This window comes from Hylaeus anthracinus, unplaced genomic scaffold, assembly GCF_026225885.1.
Source record: "Hylaeus anthracinus isolate JK02 unplaced genomic scaffold, UHH_iyHylAnth1.0_haploid 11981, whole genome shotgun sequence".
NCBI classification, from domain to species: Eukaryota; Metazoa; Arthropoda; class Insecta; order Hymenoptera; family Colletidae; genus Hylaeus; species Hylaeus anthracinus.
The window spans coordinates 6,402,571-6,417,311 of record NW_026534329.1 but is presented as its reverse complement, the minus strand read 5'-3'; the positions used below and the strand labels follow the sequence as shown (position 1 = coordinate 6,417,311).

Below are 14,741 nucleotides of genomic sequence, written 5' to 3'. Positions count from 1 at the left end.
GGATTGCCCGCTTTAATTGGTTCTGTTTAATTAAGAGACATTAAAATTTATAGACAACGGATAACACCATGCCAGTGGCAGAAACAAAATAAAATTATATATATGTTTTTTTTGTATTAGTTATTTATAGTCACATCAACCATTTTATAAGGTTATTAATAGACTGCGTATTTTTACGGATTTATAAGAAATTTGAATATGCACGAAACTACAAAATGCACACAGTATGCAATAATATAAAAAAATATTTAAAGTAAAGTTTGTATTATAATATTTGCAGGGTAAAATGAATTCTTATGTAAGTTCAATTTTTGTAGGTACGTTTGCAAAGATTTTATTTTGGATGAAGATCCGCATTCTAGTTATTAACGACTCAATGGAGGCTACTTGATCATGAGCTACAATTTTTGGAAGAGGTTTGTTTATTTCAAAAGATTTAGGAGTTGAATACATTGGGTGTTTCAAATTGTTTTTGATATGGGATGGATTCTTGGCTACGTATGTTGCTTCTACCAAAGGTAACTACAGTGGCCCGTGAAAGTCTTCGTACATGAGAATGAAATGTGGTCAACTTAATTTTATTTGTATTATAATAACGATTTAAAAATATATAACCGCTCGTACTTGAAGTAATAATTCGTGAGTTACGAATTAAATAAAGAATTAAAAGCAAACGTTATAATTCCAGCTTTGCATTGCATTCCTGAAATACCAGCGTTTTGTAATAATTGCAACACCGTCATAAAAGTATTTCACCCTTTAACTCATTGAGACACACGGTTATAAAATAAAAATAAAATTCAAGCTGCACAAAAGAACAGTGTCAACAACTTGTTAACGCGTTTTGATTTAAATACATTTCTACATTCCACTTATTATACTTTTAGTGATGGTTTAACGTGTCACGTGAATGAAAATCTTTAAATCAAATAGTAAAGTTAAGCGAAAGGTGGGGTAGTTTTTAACCCACCTAACTTCAAAGAGTTAAACGCGCTTATTTGTATTCTTTTGTAAAACCTGGCACGTGTGTCGCAATCAGTTGTATGGACATGCAATCATAGCAAACAGTGACAGTTCGGCATTCGTTTGGTTTAAAAAAAAAATTGCAGTGTAGGTTTTTTTCGTGCGCGTTTTCGCAGGATGGCGAATTCGTTTCAATTTCACGTCAGTTTTCGCGATAATAATCGTTCGCCGTTGAAAAAGAATATCGAACATGAACCGGGAACACGTTTTGTTTGATAAAAATTTGAAATAGCATCGAGATTAAATTGCACAAACAATATCCTTAGTAATGCTCTTCAAATGAAAAACGACAGGAGAACGAATAAAGAGGGAAATCGATCGAGGCAAATACAGCTAACTATACAGTCGATTGAATGTTCGCTCAACCGATACGAGTATCTATGAAATCACGATTATTTCTGTATATTGGCGCGCGTTGGTGTAGTTGGGAACTAATTTTCGATAAATTATGTACGGTTGGATGTTGATCAATCCCAAACATAACTTCGTGAAATAGTGATACATTAATGAATTTTTTAGTGTATTTAAACAGACTATCTTAAAATAAATGCAGTATAAAAAAGTAGTTATTTGTATAACTTAAAAAATCAATACATTTGCGTCACACGGAAAAATGGACAATTCGTTCCTATTACCAACATTTTTCTAAATTGCATCCAAATGAAAATGTTTTGATACACATGAAAACTAAAAACAATGTGGCATACATAAAGAATTTATTTTCGTTTAATTAATTGTATGTTAATAATAAAAATCAAGAGGTTGTGTTATTGCTACTGCTATATTATGCTTTTAATTAAACTTTGATTTTTGGTAATTTCATTGATTCACATTCTCTCCCTTTTACTGCAATTGAACTTTATTTATCGAAATTTATCCATGTATGGAATTAGAGGTATGTCAAGAGAGTTCGAGTGAGTGAGTTCACTTGTCCAGATTTGACTATACTACAATTTTCCGAAGTTATATTCGGAATTGGTCGGTGTACGAATACTTTTTATACACAATGTACAGTATTGTCTCAAAATAAGCAACTGTTTCCCGCCTCGAAATAAGCAACTCGCTATCCCCACCTTTTTGTTTGAAGTCCCCGCCGAGTGAGAGAACCGAAAAGAATTCGATTTTACTAGTACTAAAATGAGAAATCATGTTATGCTCTATCCTTCTTCAAAAAACAATACCTCTCGTTATGCTCGAGAACAAAGTCAAGCCGAACAGCATACCTCCCTCGAAATAAGCAACTCGCCAGTCCCGACCGTGTTGCTTATTTCGAGACAGTACTGTACTTATATATTTCTGTGAAATATCAAAGACTTGAATAAATTGAATTACCCAAAGAAACCTGAAGACAAGTCTAATATGTACGAGTCGAGGATAAAATGCTGAATGTTCATTTCGTTCAACCTACGTGTTTTATAATGAGTCTATTTGTGCATCATCGTCGATTAAATGAAAATGAGCAGGTGTTCTAATCATTTTGCACTAATCACACGTCCAAAACTTGTCGCAAGTGTGCTGTCTCCAAACTTGTAGCAACTCTCGAGATATGATGATGCATGGCAACATCGAAGCCGTCAAATAATATAAATAGAGGCCTCTCCCTTCGTTTTCTTAATTATTTTCTTAGAAAAGTAAGAAGGGACATTTAAATCTTCTAAAAATGAAAACGAATAGTATCAACTTGGCTGTATACACTATTTTCATAAAAATTCTATAGAAAATTTATGTTTGTAGTCAACAGTACATTGATCAACGGTAACAGCGGTTACAAAAATTGTATACTAAAATATGAAATGTTTACAAATATTGTTGTTAGCTACTGGTGAAAAGGCTAATTAGAATGCGGAATGAGGTGAATATTCAATAATTAACCAGAAACGTGTTTTTCTCTTTAGCTGCAGAAAAATGTTCCGCAAATGGATATAAATTCTGTAAAAGTGTATTTTTCAATTGCAACTTTTTGTCAAATAAATACGCCGAATATTTACCGTACCAGACTATATCCAGCAGAAGATGTAGTTTTATTAAAAATATCGAACTGCTTCCCCTTTCATCGTGAATCCATCGAATAGCAAGTCAATTTACAGTTTGTTTTGCTGTATTTTCGTTACAGTTTGTTTTGTTGTATTTTCATTTATTGGTCGTTCTGCACTGTTTGCTGCAAAAGGAATTTATTTGCTCCAATTTCACAAACGACGGCGTTATGAGAATGTCGAACAATTTTCACGCAGCGGTACCAATCTTGAGAAAAATCGATTATAGACACAAAATCTAAAACGTTTGTTATATATTTTTAGTTTGTCCATTTTTGTTGTACTATGAGTACACTTTAAAAGCATTCAGTCTACAATGGATGCGATTTAACTAATATAGATCCAAAGATTCGCTCGTACAAATCTTGGGAGACCAATAATTTTAATTGCAAGAGATGTTATAAAATTATGTTGATTATGAATAAACGAAAGAAATATTTTGAAAGAATTGTTTGAGAATATATAACAATTGTAACAAGTATTTTATTAGATAGTAGAAATTCTGTCCTTTAATTTGAATTTTGTTAGAATCGAATCGAATGAACGCCAAGTTACGGCATTTCAATGTTTCTTATTTAATAAATACTTATGAATGAATTACTATCCCAGTCACCTACATAAATTCCTGGTAATGCGTACGCGTTACGTAGTAAAGTAGTAAAAATCGTAAACACACCTTTACATATTTTGTTTTGAATACCTAATGAGTTCCTTTTAAAAGATTTTGATGAAACTTGATATACAGAGGTTTTTGAGGTCGTTGATTCTAAATCTGGACTCGAAATTTAGAAATTCAATATGGTGGATTCAATATGGCAGAGCAAAATGCGAAAAATGATTCAATTTGAATGAAACGTGGTATACAGAGGCTTTTCAGGTCGTTGATTCTAAATCTGAACTCAAACTTTACAAATTCAATATGGCGCATCCAATATGGCGCATCCAATATGGCGCATCCAATATGGCGGCACAAAATGCGAAAAGTGACAGGATTTGAATGAAACTTGGTATAAATCTAACCTCAAAAATATAGAAATTCAAAATGGTGGATCCGATATGACAGGAAAAAAACATAACTGAACTAGAGTTTCGCCAATTTAACCAGTTCTGAAAGTAAATTAAGTAGAAAAACACGTAAAGTAGGAACTTAAAATTAAATTGTAAAACACCAGTCGTATTTACTAATGTGATAGTGTTATTCGCCTACAGCTTGAAGAGCGAGAAATGTCGATTGTATTCCAAGAGTAGCGACAAACGTATCCGAGTAATTAAACATCTGCATTTCCCTGGAATCGATACTTAATACAGTTTAGGACTGTTCCACGTCTAATGAATGATTTAGTTGCGGGCAGAAGTTCGACGTCACGACACTATCCGCAGCAGTAATGCAATTCACGTTGTTCGGGTACCTGCAACGTTAATAGTTGATGCAATTAGCTCGGTCCTTATTAAACATGTCCACCTAGGAGGGAAGTTAGTTCAGTCATATCACGATGAAACACCGTCATCGCGCGGCCGACCAAGTGACACCGGCTACCAAGTGTGATCTCTTGTGTGCCGGGTGATAATGTAGCCTTGGTGTTCAGCGTCAACTAATTAACGCGCGGTCATTTAACGATTTCGCTTTGCGCGAATTACACGTGTTCGACGAAGCGACGTAATTTAATATCATATTATTACCGTCCTGTACAAGGCAGAAAAAAAATGGAACCAAATGAAAGCAAAAAAAGGCGAGTATATTGGTTTAGAGACAGAAATTCTCAATTAAGATCAGAGAATAAACTCTCGAGGTAGTTGTTTTGTAGATTTATTTAATAAAGGATTTCAACAAACGTTCACTGGATTGTTCTTAAATTAAACGTGAATCGTATGAGTCTATTTCGATTTAAATTGATCACGCCAATTTTATGAAAAACGATATCAAGATTTTGTAATTATAACACAGACTCTTATGGAGCATACAAATTTTCACGTGAATTTTCCCAAATTAAATCGAGATGCAATTTAGGAACTTGCTGAAAATTTGATATATTGTAAGAACCGATATTATAAACCGTTAAAAAAAATAATAATTATCGACCGCGTTACTGAGGTATGAATGTAAATAGGTAGCCAGTCCGAGTATTCAGTTTAGGCTATCTTAAAATATCCAACATGAACCTCGGCTAAATGGAAAGCTCCATATGTTTTGAAAGGGGTAAAGGGACTGTAAGGTTTTCTCTAACCGTAATAAACATGGCGGCAGCCGAGAAACCTCATATTATTATGAGATTCACACACATCTCGGGGATTGTTTTGTAAAATATCATACAAAAGCCGAATACAAAGTATATTATTTAACAGATTTTATTTTATATGTTATATGTGCGGTTTATGTTGTATACATTTTCTTATTTGTTTACGTTTGTTTGAGTTTAAAATCATTTCAAAGTACCTGTAAACGTTTCCCTAATATAGCAAAAATCGTTTCGAGTTCCTAGTTCGTCTAACAGAAAAAGGCTTGGAGCGCATAGGGTTGTATCATGATTAAAAATAAGACAATTCCACGCATACTTAACAAATTTTCAAACTTGTTCTTCTCAATAATGGAAAGTCGTAGAAAGTAATACGTATTCTACATTTTCCATCTGTTTTTGTATGGAGAATCATTCCTATGCTCGGTTGTACTTGCTTGGACACCCTATATACAAGGTGAAACACGTCGAGTATATCGAAGTATGGGGCGACGTTAATCGGCATCATCAAATTATTGCCGAAAGGCAGGAAATGGTGCTCGGTATCTATCAGCATGATAGCGAGGGACTGTGGGAGGGACCCTATGGTGTATTGTCACGCCGTAGACGTTAAATCCATTCTCAATTCTCCTTTGTAAACCGGCGCCGATGTAGCAGCGATATAGAGTGGCAACTAATGAACGTGTGTCTATTTATCGGTCATGCTGTGATAAACGCGAACACGTTAGCCGTTGTGTGCCCACTGTATTTGCATGCGACTTAATGACAAACGTCGCTTGTCCCGTGGATGGTACTTAACCGCCTACTATTGGCTTCGTTCGATAATAGGATGATCGTTCCACGAAATTGACGGATTACCGCTAGACTCCGAGAAGATTGATTTTCGAAACGTTTACGATTTATGCGCGATTCGAATATATTAGTCCGTTACTTGGACGAACGCAAACGACCATCTGTTTAAACAAATTTGCGTGTCTATTCGTTACGCTTGCTTTCGTTGCATCCGTTCCTGTTACGGTTAATTTTCATTTACGGTAATACGATACAGTAATGTCTCCATAACTGCACTAGCTCGGGGACTGACCTTGTGCAGTTATCGTAGAGTTCGTATATTCTCCGATGTTTACCGACCAGTTTTCAATATGGAGATGGACAGCGAATAAAGAAAAAGACAAAGCGAAAACATCAGATTATGTCGGCGAGACAATTTAACGCAACGATGAAATTTCTTTATTATTAGATTTATTGTTGCAAAACTTTTACCATCATGTTCCTGGCATTTTTCTGATTAAAGTGAGACCAAACAAAATGAGACAAATAGAATAGCGAAAGAAAGTCTTTCACACCTCGAATAAATTTTATTGAGTAATATCATTTGTATCATTATTTATGACATCTTGCCAGGGTGATTGCAATTTGTACTTGTTGCAACCGGATCGGACAGAACTTTCCAGTAGACCTAATATTAATTTCGAAGGGCCTGAACGATACTAAGGAGTAGACGTTTATGCCTGCGTTTGCTACGCGGAATAGGCTATTGGGTTCCTTATTGCATTCTCACACGATACAAATCACCGCTTTTACAAAAAAATGTAGTAGTTTTAAAAAAATAACAGATATAAAGTCCGCAAAAATACTTTATTATCCACGAGGTTTCAACCTAGTTCTATCAGCCTCGATCGGAGTTATCGTTGCCGCGCTATGTAAACGGTTCGAGAACTTTTTGAATAGCCCTCGTAATTGACCACGGATCATTTACCGATTTCATTAGGAACGGAGTATAAGCATATACGTTCAATATATCGGATAGAGGTTCTGCGGTGCGTGATATACACGCACCGATGCTATTGGAATGCAGTGACCTCAACGCGCGTTTTGACAGTGAACGCTGCTCGATGCGGCTATACTGCATGCCGTGGTTTCCATTTCGCGATGCCCAATATTATCGTATGCTAGAATCAAAGCGACCGCAGGCAATCCATCATCGAGGTAAAGGGCTGCAAATCATTCGAAAAAAGAAAATTGGCGCGATGGTCTTACGGGCTACCCGTGGCTCGGTTCGAAAGATAAAGATTAATATTTCCTATTAATCGCCAGAAGCAACGGTCAATCGTAAGAATGTTTCCATTAGATTGTACCATTATTCGTTGGGGAATGTTAGGCTGTGCTCTTATTCGTTCCAGAAATGAAGGATGTGTCTCTATCGTGACAAAGTCAGCCACGTGTTACATTCAACAGAACTATTTGGGGGATCGAATAGCGATCAAAATCTCATCAACATTTATTTGTTGAAGAAATCTTCGGTGCTGAAAAAATAATTTCTATCATTTTCTAACGCTTTTTGCCAACGTAAAGGCAATTGTTCGATTCCCTTTAAAAAAACAGTCGTTCGATTTTTCGTTGAAAAACTTATCCAAGTCGAAGACATTTTGATTACTTTCCGGCTCGCCTAATAATTTATTTTAAGTACTGTCTAACTTTTCAGGACAGCTAATGGAATTGAGATTCGATACGAAGAATCCTTTTCGAGAATATCAGACTTATGGTTTACGAAAGCCCGAACTTCCGTCATGATTAATTAACATTACACTTGCGAAGCTCGATAGCAATATTAGGTTGCTCCAAAAGTTTCTTTCGCTACTTGCACTGACAAGGAGACCTTGCGACACTGATGTCACAGATTTTGATCAAATTTGTTGTATGTATTTCCTGACACTAACACAGAAACTCTGTTAAGGGATTTTGTTAGGCACTCTTTCATTTCCGAGATAAAAAATACCAAAGTTTACGCACGTTACATTACTATGTGAGCTAAGAATGTCAATCAACGAACAGCTATTAACCTTTGCTGGATAGTTGGCGAGGGTCCGCGAGACTAGAGGGGACTGAGAGGGCAGAGGATTACCAGGACAGGGTTCCCCTTTCTTTTTTAACAGTCAATCTAATATATATAATACAGTAAAGGCTGAATAAGTGCAAGGAAATCGGAACCAAACATTGCAGTTATTCAATCGAACATTTGGCTCGAGTCGAGCGTCGAACGGAGAAAAGGACAGAGTGTGAGATAAAAAGAGGTCCGAGGAAAAAAGCAATCGATTAGGATCACATTACTTGCATTTATCCAGTCAATTCTGTCTTGCACTTATCCAATATTTACTGTATATTCGGTTAAATTTTGCAGAAATTCTTGCATAACGTAGTAACATGAATCGACATAATACATAATAAGCAAAGATTTCAACCGATTGGAAAGTTTCACTCGCACCACTTTCATAATCGCCGACATATTTTATCGTTTCAATCCAATCGAACCATTTCACCGCAGTATGTTACGCGCATTGCCCCCAACCCTCCAAATTACGCCGCCCACAAATTATTCTCTGGAAAATAATTAAATTGCAATTTACAACGTAAATCAGATGCGCGTATCTTGTAACTATACCGCCGGGATAAATGTGCTTGTTAGCCAGGAGGAGCACAATGTAACCATTACGTTCAGTGGTGGCTAATTTGGGGGTGTCTTCTCTGATACGTGCGTACGAGCTTTCCGCGTACGATTTAATGGCAAACATCGCCTTCTGCATCCATAATATCAACATATGTTTGTCTCGCTGTGGTTGCCAAGTATTATCTCCAATTAAATTATCCTCCTATTAATACGTATTAATATAATCCGAATGTTAACATTTTGGAAAAAGGATCTTGGTATGCATTTTCATGGAACCATTGCCGATTCGAACAGTCGGGGACAAAATTGTTACCAGCATATTACAGAAATAAACAGTTTAAATTAATATTAATAGTCAGCCACGTGTTACATTCAACAGAACTATTTGGGGGACCGAATAGCAATCAAAATCTTATCAACATTTATTTGTTGAAGAAATCTTCAGTACTAAAAAAATAATTAATATATTAATATTAATATAATTAATAGTCTTTTTGGAGTCAATTTTTTATTTCTTTACGTATTATTAATGCTTGCATATTTGTAAACAAATTTTATAAGATATGAAATTATTTGGTTTATTTTTAGTAAAAGTATGATATTTACAAATTTAATGGGAACAGGAGTGTGTGAACAAGATTAAGTGAACATTATTTTCCACGCGAAATCGAGCCTTACAGATGTTGCATTGTTTCCTGTGCATTTATAAGGATTGCTTGGTATTCTAGTCAGTGTTATTATTCTCACCGTACGTAAGTGAGACGATGACTTGATACCTTCCTTCTACGATTGACCTCGGTAATTTTAATTTACTCCTACTGAAAATTTTAATTAGCTGGAACTTATAAAAACAGCTAATATCACACCATAGCAAATGTTTCAGACAGTACAAGTAGAAATAACGAGTTTTGGTCAAACTTGTTAGCTTAGCATAGACCTGAATGTACATTTCCAATTTCAATTTATTCCTAGTATCTTCTAATTAGCTGGAATGTATAACAACAGCTATTATTATATTATACTCAATGTTTCAGACAATAGCACAAGTAGAAATAACGAGTAATGGTCAAACTTGTTAGCCAAGCATAGTAGGAACAAATTGAAATTAGGAATCAACACCCAGGGCTATCTTCTAATTAGCTGGAACTTATAAACACAGCTAATATCACATCATAGCAGATATTTCAGATAATAGCACAAGTAGAAATAACGAGCAATGGTGAAACTAGTCAGCCAAGCATAGACCTACATGTGGATTCCTAATTTCAATTTATTCCTACTATCTTCTAATTGTCCTGGAACTTATAAAACCAGTTAGTATCACATCATAGCAAATATTTCAGACAAGTACAAATAAGAACAACAAGCAGCACGAGTAAAAATAACTAGTAATGGTCGAGCGTCTTAGCCAAGCAGAGTCTCAGGTGTATTAGATTGGAATAGTATCCCGTAACAGTAGGCGAAATGTTTCATCCTGTTTAATAACGTCGACACTGATACAGACGTATGCCGAACCACAAGCATGGTTACATCCAGTGCATCTGTGATGTCCACCATCGCTTAACGGATCCACGGTCTGGTAAGGCGCACATGCCAGGGCATGTGTCTCGTTTCGCGTATGATCTCGGTACCGTGTAAATTTCGTTCTGCTTATACGCCGTTTAATAGCTAGGACGCCTCGACGCGTCTTGCGAACGTTGTCTCTAATTGCTAGCATCGACTAACGAGGAAAATGGCGGACAAGGACAAGGATAAAATGGTCCTGGAGGCATGGTACAGTTGCCCGACTAGTTTTAGATGCACGGTGAACTAACAAAGCGTTCAACTTTATCATAGAGGTCATTAAAATGTATTAGTATTATGATCGATATTTGAGAATGGAATGCGACGTGTTACTTTTATAAATTTACGTTAAGTGTATTTTATGTTTATATATTTGTGAATCATAGGCTGTACGTGTAACGTTTCAGTTCTCTATAGTTTATGTAGCGCATGTGTCAATTAATTTCACAATTTATTTTTTGATAATTATTTTTATAAGTATATATATATATATATGTAAAAGTTCGATAAGATATTAAACAAATCTTACAGAACTATACATTCACTTTAAGAAGTATGTATATATATATACACACCTGATATTTTCTTTTACTTGAGCGTCTAAAATAATATTATCATCTCCACTCGAGCATGTTCTCTCTCTCTCTCTCTCTTTCTCTCTTTCTCTCTCGAGTGCAGCAGTTAAAAGGTTAAATGTCAAAAAAGAGCAAAGGATTAAAAGCTTTCTACACAGGGGGATTCTAGTAATCGGACAAAGCTACAGCTCCGTTCCGAGTGAAGCGCTTGACTGCATTCAGTCACACTAATCCATGTGTGTTTGATGTCTGGGAATCTTGTCATTAATCTATTTTAATGAATACTGCGAAACTACGAATGCTACGAATCTATTTTAATGAATGCTACGTCTCACATTCAGAAATACCCTACCGCGTTGACAAACATGACACATAACGATTTCACACCGATTTTGAATCCTTTCAATCTCAAACTAAAGTGCTGAGATTCGTGGAACTCCGTGATCTCCTAAAATGAAGAAGCTTATTACGTACTGGAGAAAATTCTTTTAGGAATATTATACTCTTATTAGAAATATTCATAAAAACGTTTTCTACCGTCGCCATGTAGTAAAGACATCAAAAATGGAACTGAAAACTAAAAAGCTTAATGTGATTAAATGTTAGCATAAGTATTTTTTGCGAAATGAAGCTTTCTCATACAGTTCTGTACCTTGATAGACTTCTGCGGGGAAAGTGATGCACCCTGAATCATGGCAATTAATTTTTATTCGAATAAGAATCTGTATTTGGTACAACTTCTTGCATCAACTTTTCTTACATTACATTTTTTTTACTTCTAATTACTCTTCACACCTTACTGTTTACCGTTTGAAATAATATTTTACCTAACTCTGCTTGGTAAGTTAGTCAAACATTTCCGAATATTCTCGATGAATGTTCCTCGCAAAACATCGCGTTTAAATTGTCGTGAACGTAAACTCAAACTTTGAAATATCCTCTCAATAATATTTATTTTCAATAATTTCCCGGAGAGTCACGATGTTGGCGCTAGAGCTGCTCAAAACAGCGTTCCAAAGCAACCAGTTAATTAAACTTGGAATCGGATCATAATTCGGTGTCTCTCTGCGTCTCGTTCGTACCCTGTCATCGTCAAGATTCAATCAATAATGAGAACGTTCGTTCTGCTTTCAGGTTTCTCAAGAAGCTTACTGCACTCCTGGTAATTTGTCTCTCGACTACATGCACTGGTGAGTGTCTTTCTACAATTCTCCTTACCGTTCCTTTGTACTGCCCTAACCGATCTTCGATAAATAATCTAACATTATTATAGTTTTTAGATTTAAGACTTTCACGAGTGTCATTCTTCGTTGTAATATTCATGGTTTCCAGACAGTTGTTGCAATAATTTATAATTTATTGCCGACGTTTCGAAAACGTTGCAATCTGCTCTATCCAGAGTTGGGTAGCTCCGATATGTTATTATAGTTATACGAATAACTTTAAGATCAAAGTAACTGTGTTGAAACATTCTGTGGCAAAACTGGGATTCTATATGGTGGTTACATTACTTTCACGCTTTTTCAAGTACTTGCGATAATTTGATAAAAAAATAGAAGAAGAATTTATATTCTTGTTAAATATAGTGCAAGAATAAATGTCACAAAGTATTCAACTGCACATTTTTATTCGCATAATTACTATAATTAGACAAATACTCAAAACTGGTGGTCTACTAAATTATTATTAATATTAACGCACAATTCGGATACTTATTAAGAACAGCCGAAAGTATTTTTCAGAATTGCTTCAGACTTTCGTTTCTAGATTTCTTTTCTTACTACAAAAATTCATATTTTCCGCCATATAAAACTACGTGCCAACATTTTTCGACGTTCTATACAAATGGAAAATTCAGAGCACCAGAAAGACTCTCCTTCTAAGTAGTCTCCGAGTCGACTCGTCCACTAAATTTATGCAAACGAAATCTCGTTTACATTCGAACCAGCCTCGCGCTTATTTTGATTTCTTCGAGTAATGTCCAATTCTGTTATCAGGAGAGGTCGAAAGGTTCTCTGGAGGGACAAAACCGAAAGAAATGGGGGAGAAGGCGTTTCCTTTTTCCGGTAGGGGAAACAGGAAGCTTCTACGGAACCGTCTTGCCACTCTCCCTCATGGCCGCATCTTTCTCTTTTTTCCCTTCTTAGAAAGCCGCGTATCTCGACGAAACCGTGAAACGGTTTTCCACCGGAAAGAGAAATGTTGTCCTTCGTTTTCTTTTTTTTTTCCTTCCATCCCACTTTTCCCTCCCTTTTCCCTCTCCCTTACCCCTCCCTTACCTCGCTTTATCCACGTTTTTCCTCCTATATCCGGCACCGTCATCCTCGTCCCCCTTAATTCCGTTACTTTAGTCGTTCGGGTTGGTGTTTGCCTTTCGCGCGACTGTCCTTCGCGAGCCATGAATCTCCCACCTCTCGCTCCTTGAGCATTTTGTTGCCCTGGCATTGGGTCTTTCAGCCAACCACCCACCTCTATCTGCTGCTAAGGAGCCGCCCCCTGTAACGCCGCGATCGTTCTTAAATCCGTTTCATAATCCAAAATCAACCGGCCGTACCGAGTTTAATTACGACAGCTTTAATATTTTAAGAGGTTCGCACTGCATTCAGGCACGAATGCATTTACCTTTGATTCTCTCAAGTAATTCGAGCACCATCGGGGGGCACATCAGCTGTGAAACGCTGCTGTAACGGCTCCAAGAGTATTTGAAAAATGTAAATAAAAATTATTCATTCATTATTCGGTATGTGTATGATAAATCCAAAGAGATCGTATGGGGTGGTTCTTGTAATGTGACCGACGCCATTATCTGTGAGATTTGAAGTTGTATTGAAAAATTGTGCAGACAAAAATTTCCAAGAGGGTGGGGGAGGTGGTGGTAATTGTTTTTGTCTGGGTGGAGACGTCTCCGAGATATCACCTTCATTTATTTCTTTGACCGGATGATAGCCGCTTTCAAGACGAATTCAACGAGCTATTTTAAAACGTCGTGCGAAGTCATCTTAGGTAAGAAATAACACAATCATGGTAAAAAAAAAAGAATGTATTATGCAAATTAAACGTAATTTATTTTACATCATTTTCAACTTTTTTCCCGTGAAGGAACATCAGTTTTTTACATTAACAGTATTCAATATTGCGTCCCTGCCAAAAACTACCCCAAATCTATACAGACAGTATTTTCGTGTAGATAGTATTTACATTAACAGTATTCAATATTGTCGTCCCACTAACAACTACTCCAAACCTACTCAGACAGTATTTTCCTGTAGATAGTATTTACATTAACGGCATTCAATATTGTCGTCTCACTAACAACTACTCCAAACCTACTCAAACAGTATATACATTAACAGTATTCAATATTGTCGTTCCACCAAAAACTACCCCAAACCTACTCAGACAGTATGTACATTAACAGTGTTCAATATTGTCGTCCCACCAACAACTACTCCAAACCTACTCAGACAGTATACACAATACATTAAACCTACTGCTCAAACCTACTCGGACAGTAAATTCCGGGCCTAGTGCTACGATGTTCCTCCATGTAAAAAAAAAAGTTTGAAATGACGTATTCACTAAGATTGCAAAAAACTGAAATGGTTTTTGAACCATTTCAGTTTTTGAGCTCTGAGGGGAGGGGGGTGAAGTTAATGGTCAAGATGACCACCATTGTAATCGCCAGGTCAAGGGCTACCTCTGAGGGTACCCCATTTTCTTAACCGTAACCGTGCTTGAAGACTGACCAGGACCGATCGAATCTTTAATGACAGGAAGAATAGATCGAATAAATAAGGAAGGTAGTTCAAAACAATGATAATTCTAAAGTGTCGATTAAAAGCAGAAAATAAACGACCCGGACGTA

The 14,741-nt window shown here is 36.2% G+C and overlaps 1 protein-coding gene across 2 annotated transcripts in view; it reads left to right on the top strand.

Annotated features, from left to right (window-relative positions):
- Positions 1 to 14,741, top strand: part of LOC128885614 (cadherin-87A) — a 272,729-nt gene that overhangs the window by 163,397 nt on the left and 94,591 nt on the right. For both annotated transcript variants that reach the window (XM_054139716.1, XM_054139717.1), the window contains exon 3: positions 12,011 to 12,066. In XM_054139716.1, coding sequence (XP_053995691.1) covers positions 12,011 to 12,066 — 56 coding nt within the window. The remainder of the gene's footprint in view (positions 1 to 12,010; positions 12,067 to 14,741) is intronic.